The sequence below is a fragment of the Dipodomys merriami genome, unplaced genomic scaffold (assembly GCF_024711535.1).
Source record: "Dipodomys merriami isolate MVZ:Mamm:240054 unplaced genomic scaffold, mDipMer1.0.p SCAF_51, whole genome shotgun sequence".
Classification (NCBI taxonomy): domain Eukaryota; kingdom Metazoa; phylum Chordata; class Mammalia; order Rodentia; family Heteromyidae; genus Dipodomys; species Dipodomys merriami.
Genome location: NW_027206080.1, coordinates 3,097,503 through 3,114,824, shown reverse-complemented (window position 1 = coordinate 3,114,824; position 17,322 = coordinate 3,097,503). Strand labels below are relative to the sequence as shown.

General features: G+C 53.2%; 1 protein-coding gene across 3 annotated transcripts in view; it reads left to right on the top strand.

The window, feature by feature from the left end:
* Slc35f3 (solute carrier family 35 member F3) overlaps window positions 1-11,946 on the top strand; it is a 135,217-nt gene extending 123,271 nt beyond the window's left edge. For all 3 annotated transcript variants that reach the window (XM_069998123.1, XM_069998124.1, XM_069998122.1), the window contains 5 exons: window positions 2,488-2,707; window positions 7,073-7,198; window positions 7,976-8,168; window positions 8,702-8,791; window positions 10,302-11,946. In XM_069998123.1, the coding sequence (XP_069854224.1) occupies window positions 2,488-2,707; window positions 7,073-7,198; window positions 7,976-8,168; window positions 8,702-8,791; window positions 10,302-10,537 (865 nt within the window). In that variant the 3' untranslated portion in view covers window positions 10,538-11,946. The remainder of the gene's footprint in view (window positions 1-2,487; window positions 2,708-7,072; window positions 7,199-7,975; window positions 8,169-8,701; window positions 8,792-10,301) is intronic.
* Window positions 11,947-17,322: the final 5,376 nt, after the last annotated feature.

Genomic DNA, 17,322 nt, shown 5'->3' with positions numbered 1-17,322 from the left:
TTGCAGCATTCGGCTCCCTAACCCCCCTCACCCCCACCCCATGGTGGTAGCAGAGGGGATAGACAGGCTTGGAGGCCATGGTGCCTGCCTAGGAGAAATACCAGGGCCTGGCCCATGTGTGAGCGAGAGAAGGGTGGAGCTGGGAGGGAGGGTTACAGGGTAAGAGTGCAGGCTCACCCGCGGCGTGAGGATGGAGGCAGGTGACTGAAGGTGTGTGTGCAGGAAAGTCCATGACCAAGGTGGTGTCCATCAGTGAGACAGGCTCCAATGATGACTTGGGGTGCGCAGGGCAGGCAGAGGAGCTGGAGGGAGCTGTGGGGAGCAGTGGACATGTCCCGTGGAGATGTGGGGAGAGTTGGAGATATGGGAGGTGGGAGGAAACTTGGGGGAGCAGGCTGAGTTACACAGAGAGGGCGATCCTGGGGTGGTCAACAATCGGAGGTTTGCTGGAGCAAGTGAACCTCTGAAATATGCCTATGGGGTCCTGAGCAGTGGGCCTGGGGTCTCCAGGGGGGCAGGGGGCAGACAGGAAGCAGAGAGCAGGAGGGGGAGAGGTGGGGAACACAGGATGCAGAGAGACCCAGGAAAGTGAGGGTGTGGGGCAGGGGAAGGAGGGCTGGGAGGGCCGGGTCAGGTGGGGAGGTGGAGGCACAGGTGGAGGGCCAGGAGCTGGGCCGGCGCACGCATGGGGAAGGCACAGGCTGGCGACTCTCCCTGGTCCCCAGCACATCTTCAAGGCAGGAGCAGTCAAGTCCTTCCCGTCTAAGAAACTTCCGGGGATTCTTTCCTTGGTCATTCCTCCACCTCATCTTTTCTCATTTTTCCTCTCTGGGGATTCCTGAGTTCCAGGTCACACACTCTGGCTGGCTCTTCTCATTTTCCCGCTCTCCTCTCTGTCACGTTCTGGAAGATTATTTATACTCCAGCTCTTGTAGTTTCACATTTTTATCCTATTGTCAGTGTCCAAGATTATGTCTGTGGATAGCCTTGTGCCCTCCTCTCACAGAGGCTGTTCCTCCTTTCCTCTGTTCCTCCTCTCCTATGCGCCCCACCTGCCCTGCAAAATCAACATCTTTTCATGAGCTTCTTCCCAAGCACCCAACTCCACCTTGAGTAGGAAGCCTGGAGGGGAGAGTTACCTAGGTCTGTACAGTGAGCATGGCTTGGTGGTTACCTTTGCACTGCTTGCTGCCAAAATGTCAGTCTTGTCTTTTCATGGTGCCATGAACTTCCCAAGAACAGAAACTATTCTTGGGAATTAAGTACAAAACAACTGACTCAGTCATTTTAGGGGCTAGAGATCTGGATCCGTGGCCAAGCACGTGCCTAGCAAGCCTAAGTTCCTGAGTTCAAACTAGAGGACTAACAGAAACGAAAACAAAACAAAAACTGAACTTGATGGTGGGTGTTGACGGTCTACACCTGTAATCCTAGCTTCTCGGGAAGCTGTGGTATGGCCATCACAGCTCCTGGCTGTGATTTGAGAAGGCTGTGTGCTTCCTTCCCCCACTGAGACCCCGGGAGCACATGCTCAGCAGGTGTTCACTGGTTTGAACTAAATGACTGGAAATCACAGTTAGGAGTCCGCAGAGGGCAGTGGGACAGGAGTGCTTGTCCAGTGGCAGGAGACTGAGAGACAGAGTTCTGCCCTGGTCTGGCCTCACAGAGCTCAATGCCTCTACAGACTCTTCCTGGGCACTCACAGCTTAGGTTTGATAGGGAGATCAAAGAAAGACAGCTGTCTCTTCTCATTCCTATTTCACTGGTTCGTGATGTTTTCAGCATGCTAGGCAAGTGCTCTGCTACTGGAGCCACACTCCCCACTCTTGTGCCTTTTACTTTGTTTTGGAGACCGTGTTCTTCCTTCTCTTTGCCTGGCTATCCTCAAATTCATGATCCTCTTGTTTCCACCTCCCAAAGAGCTAGAACTACTGGCTCATGTCACCACACCTGCAGCGTCATGAGATAATTCACCAGGAACAGTTGACACAAGTGAGCTTTGGGCTGGCCTTGAATAGAAAAAACTAAGGAACAGTACCCAGGTACTGAGTTCAAACCCTGGTACACACACACACACACACACACACACACACACACACACACACACACACGTGTCCATCCTTCCTCATCTCCCCTCGCCTATATCTATAGTCTAGTGACTTCCTTCTCTTCTCAGCCAGCGGGCAGAGCCACTTAGCTCTCAGAGCAGACAGCCCCAACAGCCCTTCCCAGCACAGCCATCAGCGCCAGTACCATGGGGTGACGGAAGGACGTGTCTGGGCTGTGAGCCCCTTCAGCTGACAAAAGCAATAGGTCTTAGGGTTTTCCCAGAAAGTCTTTATTGATGATATTGATTAAAATGAGAATAAAGAAATAGACCCTGAGCCTTCCTACATTTTCTCTACAAACAATAAAGTAGCTCGGTAGAGGAAGCCAGTCTGCTCAGCCCTGGAGTGTAATAACACTGCCTCTCTCTCCTTGTTCTAGGGACTGCTGTGGACTGTTTGGAGAGAATGGCTTGACTTTGAAGGTGTTTTTTACCAAGGCTGCCCCTTTCGGGGTTCTCTGGACCCTGACAAACTACCTGTACTTACATGCAATAAAGAAAATAAACACTACGGACGTCTCCGTGTTGTTCTGCTGCAACAAAGCATTTGTGTTCTTGCTCTCATGGACCGTTCTCAGGGACAGGTTCATGGGAGTGAGGGTAAGTTCCTCTCCCTGTCTGTTTCCCTTCTCTCGGCTCACAGCTCTGTTCCTCCCCTCCAGCCACCCCCCCCCGCCTCCCGCCCTGCACCCACCCATTGGCTTGCTTGGCTGGGAGGACCAGCTGCTAACCCCTGGCTTCTAACTTGCAGCAGAACTGGAGCCCGCCTTGCGCTCCCCACTCATGCGCGTGTGTTCACTTATTGCCCCACGCATGCCCCCATGACCCCGGGGTCACTCCTGGCGCCCTGTCTGTGTCCCACGGCCCTGAGCTCTCCGCTGATGTCACTGCTTCCTGGTTGGGGTGCGTCTGAGACCTGGGTGTCCAGGCCCATGTGAGTCTGAGTGCTGAGTTTGAACTGAGCAGGTCATGGGTCACCTGACTCCCACGGGCTGCCTTGTGTGTGACAGGAGACGTAGTACATTTCCCTCCGGGCTAGTCAGATGCCACAGGCATGTGTGAAGCATGACAGAAACCCTAGCACACACCAGCTGGCACGTGGTGGTCAGCCCTGAGGGAGGGGCCAGGGTTCTGACTGGCTCCCCCTGGTGGCTGGGAGCTGTAACTATCCACCAGGGAGAGGGCCGGTCAGGGCACTGTGGCCTCCTGCCCCGGGGTGGAGGGGGGGGGGGTGGGAGGGGGGACGACCCCAAGCCCCCCTCTGCCCTGGCCACCTCCTTGGGGCCATCACATCACCTGAGGGAGGGAGCCCCCCTCCCCCCAGTTATTCACACAGCCGTGGGACTGTGACTCAACGGTCGGGCTGTATTTTTAGCTTGTAGCAGGGGGAGAATTTGTTTTGAGGCTGTTAACTTTGGGATAAAAACCTGCTCTCCAGAAAAGCCCTCAGTAAACAAACGATCCAATGTGTCTCTGCAGGGACGGCAGGTGCTCCCCGCCTGCCACCCACCCTTGGCCAGCCATCCAGGGGTCTCTGCGTCCCGGGTGTCCTTCCCGGCTTTACTTTGGTGCCAAGAACCAAAAGAATCCGTGGAACTTTCCACATGAGAGCTTGTGACACGGGAGAAGCGCCTCGGGGTCCGTTTGCAACTTACTTAGCAGAAGAAGACAGGGTGTCTTTGGGGCTCACTAGGCAAAGGAGGCATGAAAGTCGAAGGACACCCTGAGTCCCAGACTGCTGTTCGGGGTGTCCACCTCACAGCCTCACACTGAAGTTCTAGGCAGGCCGCGGTACCAGTGGGTGCCGAGGGGGCTGTGGTATGTGATGGGTGTTGGAACTCGCAGACAGGAGAGGCAGTGGCCTGTGGGACTGGACGTCCTCTCAACATGAGCTGGGCTGTGGGTTCAGGACCTTGTGCTTGCTAGAAAGGTGCTCTACCCTGCGTTGTGCCACCCACCCTTTTCTTGCTTCTTGCTCTGACATGCATTTGGACTGCAGTCCTCCTACTTTGTATTGCTGGTGGGAGCTTGGGTGATAGGTAAGAGAGCCATCTTGCCTGGCTTCTTCATGAAGATTGTGTCTCATGGACCTTTTTACCTGGACCTTGAATTGTGGTCCTCCCATCTCAGCCTCCCAACTAGCCAGGATTATAGGTGTGATCCCCAGCTTGGCTCTGGAGACTTTGCAGGACATTAATTGTCCCTGGGGCTTCGTTTCCCTGGTCTCTGTGTGGATGCCATTGGCCCTAGGTGAGCTGATGTCGGCTGTGCTTATGGAGCTTGCCCACCGCTCTCCTTCCTCAGTGTTGTTCCTTGTCAATCCACAGAGTTGGATGCACCAGCCTGATTCTTTTGACAGTGTCTGAGGCAGCAGCAGGACGGGCAGGAAGAGCTGAGGGCCCGGCTGGGCGGGACACTGGGCAGAGCGCGCCAGCCTCTGTCCCAGGGTACTGGAAACTCTGATTGCTCTCAGCCGGTCATGTACCGCAATGTGGTGAGGGCTTAAGTGCGAGGAGGAATTGAGGGCGAGCCAGGCAGCCAGGGGGTAACCCCATGGACCTAAGGCCCCATCCCCACCTCAAACAGATCTCAGCGTGTGTACCCAGATCCAGGAGTACTATGTGCTCTGGGTGCGAGGCCTGTCTCTCAGCCTCAGCTCTGGGGCTTGCCCCCATGCATAGGCCCAGCGTTTGGGGGGATGTGGGCTGGACAGCGGCAAGGACTTGTGGGCTTTGCTCTGTCCAGATGTGAAGGAAGAGGGCCATGGCCAGCTAGCAGGGCCAGGATCTTGCAGTCCCTGCTTGGGGCTGAGCCCTCTGCTCTAAGGAGTCCAGTGTGAGGCAGATGCTGCCCACGTACCTTACTTCACAGCAGGACTGCTGGAGCCCGGACAGCCAGCCTCAGTCCCCAGGACTTGTGCTGGCCCCACAGGGAGCACTGTTTCTGGTGCCCCTGGCAGTGAGGCCTCAGGCTTTGCAGCTCCTTGGATGTCAGGGGCTGCTCTCTTGGGGTGATGAAGTGGGGTGGCAGCCATCCTCTCTCTCGCTTCCCCTTCAGCCCTTTGGCCTCTCTGGTGCCCCTCCAGCCAGCCCTGGGGCAGGCTCTCAGTGACTCATTGTTCAGCTAGTAGGGAAGAGATGAGGGGTTGGAAGTCAGTCAAGAAGATAGCTCTTCTCCACTTCCTGACTTCCTGAGTTCAAGGAAGGCTGGAGCCCCGCATGCGAGCGTGGGTTCCTACCCTCCCCAATCCTGGACCATCAGTGGAGCCGCAACTTTGTGCTACATGTGTCCCTGTGGCCAAAGCTACCCCATGTCCCTCAGTTTCCACCGGGGGCCTGTCATACTCTCCAGAGAGGGGACCATGCCTGTTGAGCTACCTCTATCCACTCAGCATTCAAATGTGAAGTGTGTGCTAGATGGAGGGAGGAGGGAGGAAGGTGCTCAAGGCCGCCGCTGACGCCAGGCAGACTGCTAGGCCAGAAGGACAGGCGGGCAGTGGAGGCCAGGCTTGAGACCAGGGTATCTGTTTCATGCACAACTGTAACAGTCTCTGAGTTGATACAGGATTCTACAAGAATGCTGCAAAAATGTGCCCAGAAGTGTGTGACTGGGACACAGGGTGACATTAGCACACAGCCACCTCACCTTTTAGTAACCTAAAGACTGCACTGCAATCCGAGGCCCCGGGAACCTTCAAGCCAGCAGCTGGCAGCAGCCTACCTGCTAAATATAATATATATATATATATATATATATATATATATATATATATATATATATATATATATATATACCGTGTGTGTGTGTGTGTGTGTGTGTGTGTGTGTGTGATGCTTGCCTTACATAGTGTACCAATGCTGCACGCAGACGGCCAGCCCTGTGGCTCTCTATCACCATCACCTGTGTGACTTCAGGCTGCTTACTTAACCTCTCTTAGACTGGTTGTCCCACCTACAAGGTGAAAAGAATGGAATTGAGCACACATGCATACATACACACATACGCATGTGCGCACACACATGCATGCACACATGTGTACATGCACACAGCCCTCCCCCTGCCCTCCCCCACCCCCCCCCACCCCAGGTATGGTATATCTCTGTGGCTGCTTCTGATTGGACCTGGCCATGTGTGCTGAGCCCTTGCTCCTTGGGTTGCAATCTCAATATGCCCCCTTCCAGGAAGCACAGGGCCAGTGGGAGGGGAGGCTGGGTAACTCCCTATCGGATCCGGGCATTTGCAGCCCTGACTGATGGACAGTGCTCAGCAACCACTAGTGGTATGAGAAATGGGGACAGGGGCTGCTGAATATGGGGTCTGTATTCACTGATGAGATCAAAATGAAACAAAAATAAAAGCAGCCAGGCAGGTGCAGTGGCTCATGACTGTAATCCCAGCTGGTTGGGAGAGTGGGAAGATCCTGGTTTGAGGCCAGCCCGGGCAAACAGTGAAGTTTCATCTCAACCAGTCAGCCAGGGGTGGAGGTTGTGATCTGTGATCCCAGATCAGCCCAAACACAAACACGTTATGTAAATAAATAAAAGCAGAAGGCTGTGGGTGTGTGGCTCAGATGGAAGAGCACCTGCCCCGCAAGCGTGCATCCCTCTCTGTGTCCCAACCTGGTACCAGGGAGCATGGGTGGGAGATGCGCAGGCAGGCTCACACGAGTGCACTTTTGGAAGTAGCTGGTGCCAGAATACGGTCACAGGCTCTGGGCGGCACGGTCAGGCACAGCGGCCAGCGGCGGAGCTGGGCCACACTGCCGACGTCACCCACCGGGTTCCGTGGCTATGTTGCGCGTGGCCAAGTCCCTCAACAGCAACAGGAAGGCCGCAGGGCCACCTCTGCTGACCCCGCAGGAGGCCCGGGAGGAGACGCTGCATTCCCTCCCCTCCTCCTCCCCGCCTCTAGCCTGGCAGCCTCCCCACCCCAGCCTCACCACCACTTCCTTCCTCCTCCCTGCAGATTGTGGCCGCCATCCTTGCCATTGCCGGCATCGTGATGATGACCTACGCCGACGGCTTCCACAGCCATTCTGTCATCGGCATTGCCCTGGTGGTGGGCTCCGCCTCCATGTCAGCCCTGTACAAGGTACACACAGGGAGGGCGGGCTGCCCACGCCGGCCCTTCACCCAGGGAGCTCCTGGCGGGCCCCAGGGTGTGGGAAGAAGAGCATTACCAAGGGCTAAAGAGGGCTGGACAGCATCTGTGCTGGGCCCTGCCAACTGGGCCCTGCCACTGTCAGTGGCCACGCACCCTCGCAGTGGTTAGGGTTTAGGGTTCGAGCCGCTGGCCTAACTCTCGTCCACCCCAGGGGAATTGGAGACTTGAATATCTAGTGCAGCTTGGTCAGATAAATCTTTGGCCACGCAGATTTTTGTGGCCACCAGCCAGCGTGAATCCACAAGGAAGTCACTCATTTCTTGTGGGTTGAATACACAAAAATACAGCTGCTATGGTATGGGGATTGAAATGTTTGTGAAGTTGGTACAGTGGCTCCTGCCTGTAATCCTCATTACTCTGGAGCTCAGCCCAGTTTTCAAGGTCTCATCTCAGAGAGGAAGAAGTGGGAGAACACAGTCATAATATTTAATACTTAGCCTGTGAAACTAGGAAAATTGAGGGGAAGGGTTGGGTTAGGAGGGACTGGAAAGAGCAACGGAAGGGGTGATAGTGATTATGATGCATTGTACTTATAAACTGATTTGAGGAATATTTACCCCTTTGTACAACTACCTAAAGACAATAGAAATGTGATTGTCAACAATAAGAGAAAAAGGAAGGCCCCACCTCTGTCAGCCGGGGCCAGGCAGCCTCACGCCCCACCCCAGCCGGCCTCATGCCCTCTGCCCCCACTCCCTCCCGCAGGTTCTGTTCAAGCTGCTGCTGGGCAGTGCCAAGTTCGGGGAGGCCGCGCTCTTCCTGTCCATCCTGGCCGTGTTCAACGCCGTCTTCGTCACCTGCGTCCCCGTCGTCCTCTACTTCACCAAAGTGGAGCACTGGAGCTCCTTCGCCGACATACCGTGGGGAAACCTTTGCGGGTTTTCCCTTCTCTTGTTGAGTAAGTAGGGTCCTGGCCCAAGCCCCCAGCAAAGCCCGGGAGAGGCGGGCTGGTGTGGAGGCCGTGTCCTAAAGGAGAAAGGAAAAGGGTCCCTCGAATACCCCTCGATTGCCCAGGCCACGATGTTAGGCCTGTCCCCCAAATCACAGCTGGACAGGGAGCAGGAGAGTCAGGTATAGAGACCGCCTTGCCTAGGCGCCATCTCCCTGGTCACCTGACAAGGTCGCCAGGGCTCCACGAAGGCTTTTCTGCTGAGCAGAAAAGCCAGAGCAGAGAATGGGACAGCAGGAGAGGAGCAGAGCTGGGAGGAGACCCTGTCCCCATGGCCGGTCCCCATGCCCAGCAAGTCCTCCCGGCCAGCCACAGCAGGGAAGGGGGAGGAGGAGGGAACGGGGGGGGGGCAGGGGGGAGGGGGAGAGATGGGGGAGGGGGGCCAGCCAAGCAAGCTGCCTTCAGCCTGACTGACACCCCAGGCCAGGCACTTCACCCCTTGAGAAGCTGGGTGCCAATGACTCCTGCAACCTTCATTTCAGCATTCAATATCGTATTAAATTTTGGGATTGCTGTGACCTACCCAACGCTGATGTCCCTCGGGATCGTCCTCAGTGTGCCTGTGAATGCAGGTAAGCTGTGCCCACCTGCCTACTTGTCACCGATGTGCACACACAGCTCACACATGCACGTGCTCACTTAGATGGCCTTATATACACGCTCACACATACCACTCACACATACATGCTCACATGCAGGCTTACCCGCTCGCACATGTTCTCACATCTACAAACACACACACACACACATTTTCACATTTACACTCACACGATTTCCTGTTGTCCGTGGTGTATGAAGCATGGTTAATCTTCTGCTGAGAGAGCATGTTCATAGTGCTGCACGCTACATACACGGTACCTCTGAGGAGGACTGAGCCTCGGGGATCCGCCAAGACACAGAAAGTCTGCAGTTGTCTCAATTTAATCACGGAGGAGAGCAGAGCTGAGTCTCAGTGTTATTGGATGCAGAAAACTATGCTTTGTTTTTTGCAAGTGACTTTCTGGTGAGACATTGGGTCGGGTGCGGTGCAGAAGCACATTGAACTGAGCAGGCGTGGACAGCCCAGTTCCTCTGCCCCAGAAGGAAGCCAGGCACCGTTGCCTGGGTGCTAGGACTTAGCTTGTTTGCTCTGGGGCACACACACACACACACACACACACACACACACACACACACACACACACACACACACACACACACACACACACACACACACACACACACACACACACAGAGTGGACAGCTTTTCCAAACTTGTCCACCTGCCCCTTACCTTCTCCTTCGGCCTGGCTCATGCTGGCTTTGGTTCTGGACTGTCTGCGCAGAATCTCCTGACCTCATCCCCAGCTCCCGGTCAAGTTTGCTCTTCAAATCAAATAGGTGAAACTCTGTTTTTAAACTATTGAAGAAAAGTATGTCCTTATAGACAATGTGAAAAGGACAAAAAAAAATTTCTTATATGTGTGACAATTCTGGGACTTGAACTCAGGGCCTGGAGGCTGCTGCCTCTGAGCTCTGATTTGTTTTGCTCAAGGCTAGTGTCCTATTACTTGAGCCATAGCTCCAGTTCCAGCTCTTTGGTGGTTAATTGAAGAATCTCACAGACTTTTCTCCATGGGCTGGCTTTGAACCTTGATCTTCAGATCTCAGTCTCCTGAGTAGCTAGGATGACAGGTGTGAGCCACTGGTACCCAGCCTACCCCAACTCCCCCATCCCCGCCCCCAAAAAAAGAACTTTAAAAATATCAGTACCATTTTCCTTATAGGACAGCAAGAGGCAGCTAGAATTAAACTTTGCTACACTTCCATCTAAATACATAAAGATCCCAACTACTCCTGAGCTGTTTTTCTCTCAGACACCAAAAATTAATGTTTAAACTCAGGTGCTGGATTTTGGAGGTGATATGCAGAACCAACTTCAAGATGATTTGTTGCATGCAGCCCCAGCCTGCCTGGCACAAACTCCTGGTGGAGGATTCTGGGGTCCTGGAGGACCCCAACCCTCTTGGCTGACCCTCCCTGCCCAGTGCAGCGGCCGACTGGTCTGTGGCCCAGCTGCTGACCCCACTCTGTTTCCCGCAGTGGTGGACCACTACACCAGTGAGATTGTCTTCAATGGCGTGAGGGTCATTGCCATCGTGATCATCGGCCTGGGCTTCCTGCTGCTGCTGCTGCCGGAGGAGTGGGATGTCTGGCTGATCACACTGCTCACGCGCCTCAAAGTGAGGAAGAAGGAGGAGACAGCAGAGAGCGGCGGGGACCTGAACTCTGGCCCCCAGAGCAGGGGCAGAAGAGCTCGCCCGTCCTTTGCACGCTGAGGCTGTTCCTCTGGGACTCTGGGGGATGCCCCCGTGGTAAGGATTTGGAGGCCTGTTCCTGACAGAGGCCCCTCAGTTGGGTAAGGTGTACATACCTGTACAGTTTTGGTAATCTGCGGTAAATTCTATGGTATTTATTGGCATGTCCAATTTGCTTGCACTTTTCCATATCAGACCTTCCACTTAAGGGTTCCGATGACATACGGAAGATGGAAGAACTCCTCAGCGCTTCTTCAATGAATGTAAAGTCATTTCAGATGAGCCTTAGATCGGTCGTCTGGATGACAGGCAAGCTGGACAAGCCAGGGCACATGCCCTGAATCTTGGCAACTGAAAATGACATTGTACACTGTGATTATTTTTCAGCTGTAGTAGGTCATATTTTGTTTTATACCAGAGCTGTACTCTTAATTTTAAGGAATTTCAATGAACCAAAAGATAACTGTCAGTCTGAATGGGTAACTGGGTCGATGGGTGGATGGATAGATGGATGGATGGATGGATGGGTGGGTAGATGGATGGATGGATAATGGATGGGTGGATGGATAGGTGAGTGGGTGGATGGATGGATGGATGGATGGATGGGTGAGTGGATGGATGAATGGATGGTAGAATAAATGGACTGATGAATGGGTGGATGGATGGGTAGATGGATGGGTGAGTGGAAGGATGGATGGATGGATGAGTAGATGGATGGATGGATGGATGGATGGATGAATGGATGAGTAGATGATGGATGAATGGATGGATGGATGGATGGATGGATGGATGGACAGATGGTGAACAGATGTATGGGTGGGATGGGAAACAATGAAGCAGGAAAGAACATTGGACATAAAAACCATGAGAAGACAGGCCCGTACCAGGTCACAGAAAGGCAAGAAAAGTCCAACCTCGGCCGGCCTTCTCTCTTGTGTCTTCACAAGTTCATGCAGGAGAATTTACAGTGCCTTCTACAGAATTTTCGTCTTTACCTATGTGAAGCGAGGTGACATTATAAGTCACTGGCGCTGTCTTATCATTTAGATGTAGACATCTCTAGGAACAAGACTATCCATGTGTGTTTGCATTCAGCATTGACACAGCCGGCGACCGGCATCTCTAGAATGTGACTGGTGTACCGTGCCATGCGGGCATCCGGTAGACTGGGGGGAGGGGCTGCAGGTGGCTTTTACTTCGACACCAGTCTGAAAAATTATTTACTGAATCCATAAACCTTTTTATGAAAATTTTATGCACCTGGCTGTTTACTTACACAATTTAGGTCTGCCAGAAAATTCTATCTGTGATAGATCTATAAAGAGGGATGGGGTTAGAGTTTACTATTTTTGAAGTTTACATTGTTACATATGAAACAGAAACATTATTTTGCAATGTTGTCATAAGCCAATGGTGCGCTCTGTGGCGATGGCGTCTTTTGTTTGGGGTGGGGGCGGGGCAGGGGCTAGAAGGGGCATTCATGACCTGAACTTTTTAGCAAATTATTATTCTCAGTTTCCATTCCCTGTTTGGCCAAATCAATTAATAAAATATTTGAAACAGAAGCATGGCATGCCGTCTGGGTGGCTGTAGTGTCGCTTCCCGCTGACTGTGGGAGACTATGTGCCCGCCATGCCTCTGCCCCTGCCCCAGCTGGGCCAGTGGACCCGCCTAGTACAGCAAGGATGGGGGCAGAGTGGACTCTCACAGAAACGGTGCACAGAGCAACCACAGCTTGTGCAGAGCCAGTCTCAAGACAGCTGCTCCCTTCTTCCTCGCCTGCTGGGTCCTCTCCTGTCCCCCTTGGGGCGTCCGTCCTGGCTTACCTCAGTCCTTGTGCAACTACTTAAAGATAGTTTTAAAAATGAATTTTCCCGGGCTGGGAAGGTGGCTCAGTGGTAGAGCGCTTGCCTTGCATACTTGAGGCCCTGGGTTCGATTCCTCAGCACCACATAAGCAAAAAGAAAAAAGCTGGAAGTGGCGCTGTGGCTCAAGTGGTAGAGCACTATCCTTGAGCTGAAGAGCTGAGGGACAGCACCCAAGCCCAGAGTTCAGGCCCACAACCGGACCAAAAAAAAAAAATGAATTTTGCCGGATGCCGGTGGCTCACTCCTGTAATCCTAGCTACTCAGGAGGCTGAGATCTGGGGATCACAATTTGAAGCCAGCCAGGGCAGGAAAGTCCATGAGACTCTTATCCCCAATAAACTACTTGGAAAAGCCTGGAAGTGGTGCTGTGGCTCAAGTAGTAGAGCGCTAGCCCTGAACACAGAAAGGCTCAGGGACAGCAGGAATATAGACACACACACACACACACACACACACACACACACACACACACACACACACACACACACACACACACACACACACACTGGGGTATACCACTACAAACCTGGTGAGACCCATGCACAGACAATTCTGGAAAGAGATTCTGGCAGTGAGGGGCTTTGGGCAGCACTGGGGAATGTCTGGTGGCTGCTTCAGAATGCAGCTGTCCAAACTCAGGGTGGAGGGCGGGGCACTGGGGGGGGGGCAAGAAGCTCCCGCAGCCCTCCCCAGCCCCCCTTTCTCTCAGAACGTAGCTGCTTGGGCCCCGAGGAGTGCAAGCTGGCAGCTGTCCTGCCACATCAAGTGGGGGCTGCCTCTGAGAACCATGGCTGCTCTCCTCCTGCGCCTCCAAAGAGAGAGGGTGAAGCAGGAGGCACTCGAGGCCAGGGACACCGGGCCTGTGGAACTCGCTCCAGCCCCGCCCAAGGTCGGCTAACAGGGAGTTCTTCATCTTGTTCTAACCGTGGCAGGTGGCCCCCGCTGCTGGCTGAGACTGTGCTGACCTGCCCGGCTGGACAGCACCATGTGAGCTCCATCCAGAACAAGCATTGCAATATATGAGTGCAGTCCCACTCGCTCTGTAAGCCGTCACACGCAGGCACGCACCTGTTGGGCAGGCTGTGCTGTGAGTGGACCAACTCCCAGACGGTGCCCAAGACACCGTTTTGCTGTGCGTTGCTTGCAGAAGCAGAAAGGCAGAGATGCGGCATGGTGGAGGTGAGGAACGCAGGGCTGGAACTGGGGCGAGCTCTGGACTCTAAGGGGCAGCCCGGGAAGACGGCCCGGTCCAGCCTGACCCTGTCCTGCACCTCTACCTTTGGGCTCTGGGATTCCTGCCCTTTACAAACAGATCTTCTGGACACACACAGTCCCAAAGTTCCTTCCAGCAAATTCTGCTTTGTTAATAGCTCAAGGCAGCAGTTCCACCACTTGAGGTAGAGAGCTGTGGATGGCGTGGGGAGGAAGCCAGGGATCTGAGGCCAGGCAGGGCCTCCTCCCCCATGGTCAGACCCTCCTGTCTTCGGGAAGCTGGGCTACAGAAGGGTTCCAAGGTCAAACTGCCTTGATAAATGGATACAAATGACTCATAAGAGAGGTGCCAATAACGTAAGTATAGAGTTTTTCCAAGTACAGAGAGCTTAAGATATTTCTCTTTTTTGGGGGGGGTCTAGTCGTGGGGCCTGAACTCTGGGCCTGGGCGCTGTCCCTCAGCTCTTCAGCTCAAGGCTAGCACTCTACCACTTGAGCCACAGCACCACTTCTGGCTTTTTTTTTCTGCTTATGTGGTGCTGAGGAATCTAACCTAGGGCCTCATGCATGCAAGGCAAGCACTCTACCACTGAGCCACCTTCCCAGCCCAAGCTTAAGGTATTTCTGAAGAAGTTTTAAACAATAGTATTATCATTTTTCAAAACTTAGCATTGCAGACTTCTTTAAAAAAAATCCTTTTCAAAAGAAGTACATTTCCTCTCATATAAAAATCCCCCTTCGCCCCTCAAAAAAAAAATCCCTTGGGGTTATGAGACTCAGAGGGAATGAGATTTTTATGTAATCACAACATGTGATGAATTTGTGGTCAAGCCTTTCTTTTTATCCTCTCTCTCTCATTGAAAAAAGAGTGTACTCTTCCTACAGAGACTCTCGAAATGTGCATGATGCACAGCCCACCATGGAGCAGGGCAGCAGAACAGCAGGGCCAGGAAAGAAGCTGGTCAGAAGTGGCCACAGGCATCTCCCTGAGGAATGAACACACCTGGTATTTCTTTTCCTTGAAGGTAACAGAGAGGCCAGTGCACAGGAATGTGAGGCAGGGTGCTGAGAGCTTAATCAGCTGCTCGCACTAGAAGGGGCCTGGTGAGAGCACTTTAGGTCTCTGCAGGGCACTGTGGGACCCCAGCTCCTTCTTCCTCTGCAGCTGCAACTGTGCCAGACCTCTCACTAAGATGCAGGACCGTACCATGGGAGCCATGTGACCTCTGACTGGAACCTCCCAGCGCGACCTGTCCTCTTCATAGTGGGTCATCTTGGGTGCTTGTCACAGTTATGGAGAGCCAACAGACACTCCAGGTAACTTCCACCAGCGATGCAGGCTGCAGAGAGAGTTCTTACTATAAACGGCAAGGCTTGCAGGACACCCGGGCTTCTTCCCTACTAGAAACTGAAGATCGGCTGCCACCTGAGCCTTTGGTCATCAGGAATCTATTGTCCACACACATGGTAGAAAACCTGGCGGCCGGGGGGCCCAACTGTGAACCTGAACTGCAGGCACACACCCATGGGTGCCAAATGGCTCATGCACGTCACGTCTAACACAGGCATCCTGGTGGGCAGGCGGCTCCTCTCTGCCATGTCTCCCATCTTTAACTGGCCTGGACCAGTGCTCAGTGGGAAGACCCGCCATCCTGCCGATCATCGGAGAACAGGGCACAAATCCTCTGAGCATTGCTGGGGTGTTTTTCTTCCATGGACACCTGCTTCTCCGGGAGAAGAGTTTGATTTTTCTTCTGCTCTCTTTTCTCTCCATCAACTGGACTGCACTGCTGAGACGGACTCCTTCACCCAGGGTTCGCATTCCCTGTGATCTCATTCCACCCCCCCCCCAGGTGGGAGCATTGAACTTCCGCAAGGCAGCCAGCATCTTGCCCCAGTTTTGCAAGTGTGTATGTTTTGCTCGATGGCGAGGGCTGTGTGTGCTGGAATCCCTCAATGACAGATGTGCACGTGTGTACACCCGTCACACACCTGTGCGCTCATTGGTCTCAGTGCGCTCAATGGTTAGCTCATTCTCCAGCCCATCAGATTATTGTCTAATAGCTCAATTCGATGAGTTACCCATGAAAACCAATCCTCCTAGAGCAATCACCATTTGTTGACAGACGTCATCATCAAGGGGCAATGGGCTGCTGCCTTCTGTCCTTGACCCAGTGAGCTTGCCAAAACTGAATTTTTAGAATTCAGCTCTGTAGTCAGGCACTGGTGACTCACACCTGCAATCATAGCTACTGAGGAGTCTGAGGTCTGAGGATGGCAGCTCAGAGCTTTTTCCATGCTTAAAATTCCTGAGCACATTGGGACAGTTAACTCTTTAGTTGCTCCCCGGCTCTGGCTTACCTGGTGGTGTTACTGCTTTCACAGATTACTTTTACCTACATTCTTTCAATTTATAATAGTAAATTATATTACATTCAAGCTCCAGTCCTGGGGCTTGAACTCAAAGCCTGGGCACTGTCCCTGAGCTTCTTTTACTCATGGCTATTGCCCCCCCCCCTTAAGCCATAGCACGACTTCCAGCTTTTTGGTGGTTAATTGGAGACGGACTTTCCTTCCCCACGCTGGCTTTGAACTGTGGTCCTCAGATCTCAGCCTCTTGAGTAGCTAGGATGACAGGTGAAAGCTGACAGAACTTTATTTATTTATTTATTTATTTATTTATTTATTTATTTATTTATTTAAATCAGAGAGAAGGCAGCGCTCACCCAGCAAGGCCCCCTCAACTTCCCTGGTCCCTCAGTCCCTGTTATGGTCTGTTCTGTTGCTCCCAACAGAAGCCTGAGCCAACATCCCTGGGACTCTGAGGGTGGGACTTTGAGAAGAAGCAGGGCTCTGAACACTCCCTCCCTTCCCAGGGGCATGGTGGGGGAGGAGGCAGCTGGCCCTGAGCTCCATGTGGGACAGGTCCCAGGCACTGCTGCTCATGGACATAGCTAATGGAATGAGGTCAGGCTGCTTTAGAAAGAGAGAGCTGACCAGATCAATCAAGCAGGCAACAGCCCAGGGCAAAGAATCAATAAGCAGGGCATTTCAGCTCCCTGAGAGGGACCCGTGTGAATTTTGGATGAAAAGCTAGCACGCGGAAAAGTCAACACCAAAAATAGAAATTCTTTTAAGTTTGATGGGCAGTCGGAGCTGTTGGCGTGTGGAGGGCTTTACTCACATTAGAATTAATAATAGATGCCTGCAGGAAGCACGGCCGAGCTCCCACAGTGGCACTGTTGGGTCGGCATGCCTTTCGCTGACCTTGAAGTCGACCCTTGCAGGGCAGCCTGCCTGCAAGGCCTCACACACCCATCATTTCACTCTTGTGGATAACTCTTGAGTGTTCTAAACACTTAGTATCAAGGACTAAAGTGATATCTTCAGCACGAAGAGTTTCCTGTCGCTCACTACTCTAGAGCTTGTCAATGACGTTCATCGTTCGGCTGAACAAGTCCGAGTGCTGCTGTGATTCCAGGGTGTTGCCCCGCGGGCTGCATGTGCCAGGCCCCGGAGGCCCTGCGTTCCTCAGCCCTGTGTTGGGTTCATGTCTGCCCACGCCTGTCGCCTGCCACGTACTCCACGGAGCTAAAAACCCTGGGAAGACAGGTTCTTTGCAAGCACTGCCCATCACCCCTGGAAAGCCTGACTTGCAATTCAGAACTGAAACCCAGGGAGAGACATGACTTTATGTAACCAGAATGTTCCTAAATAAGTAGCCAC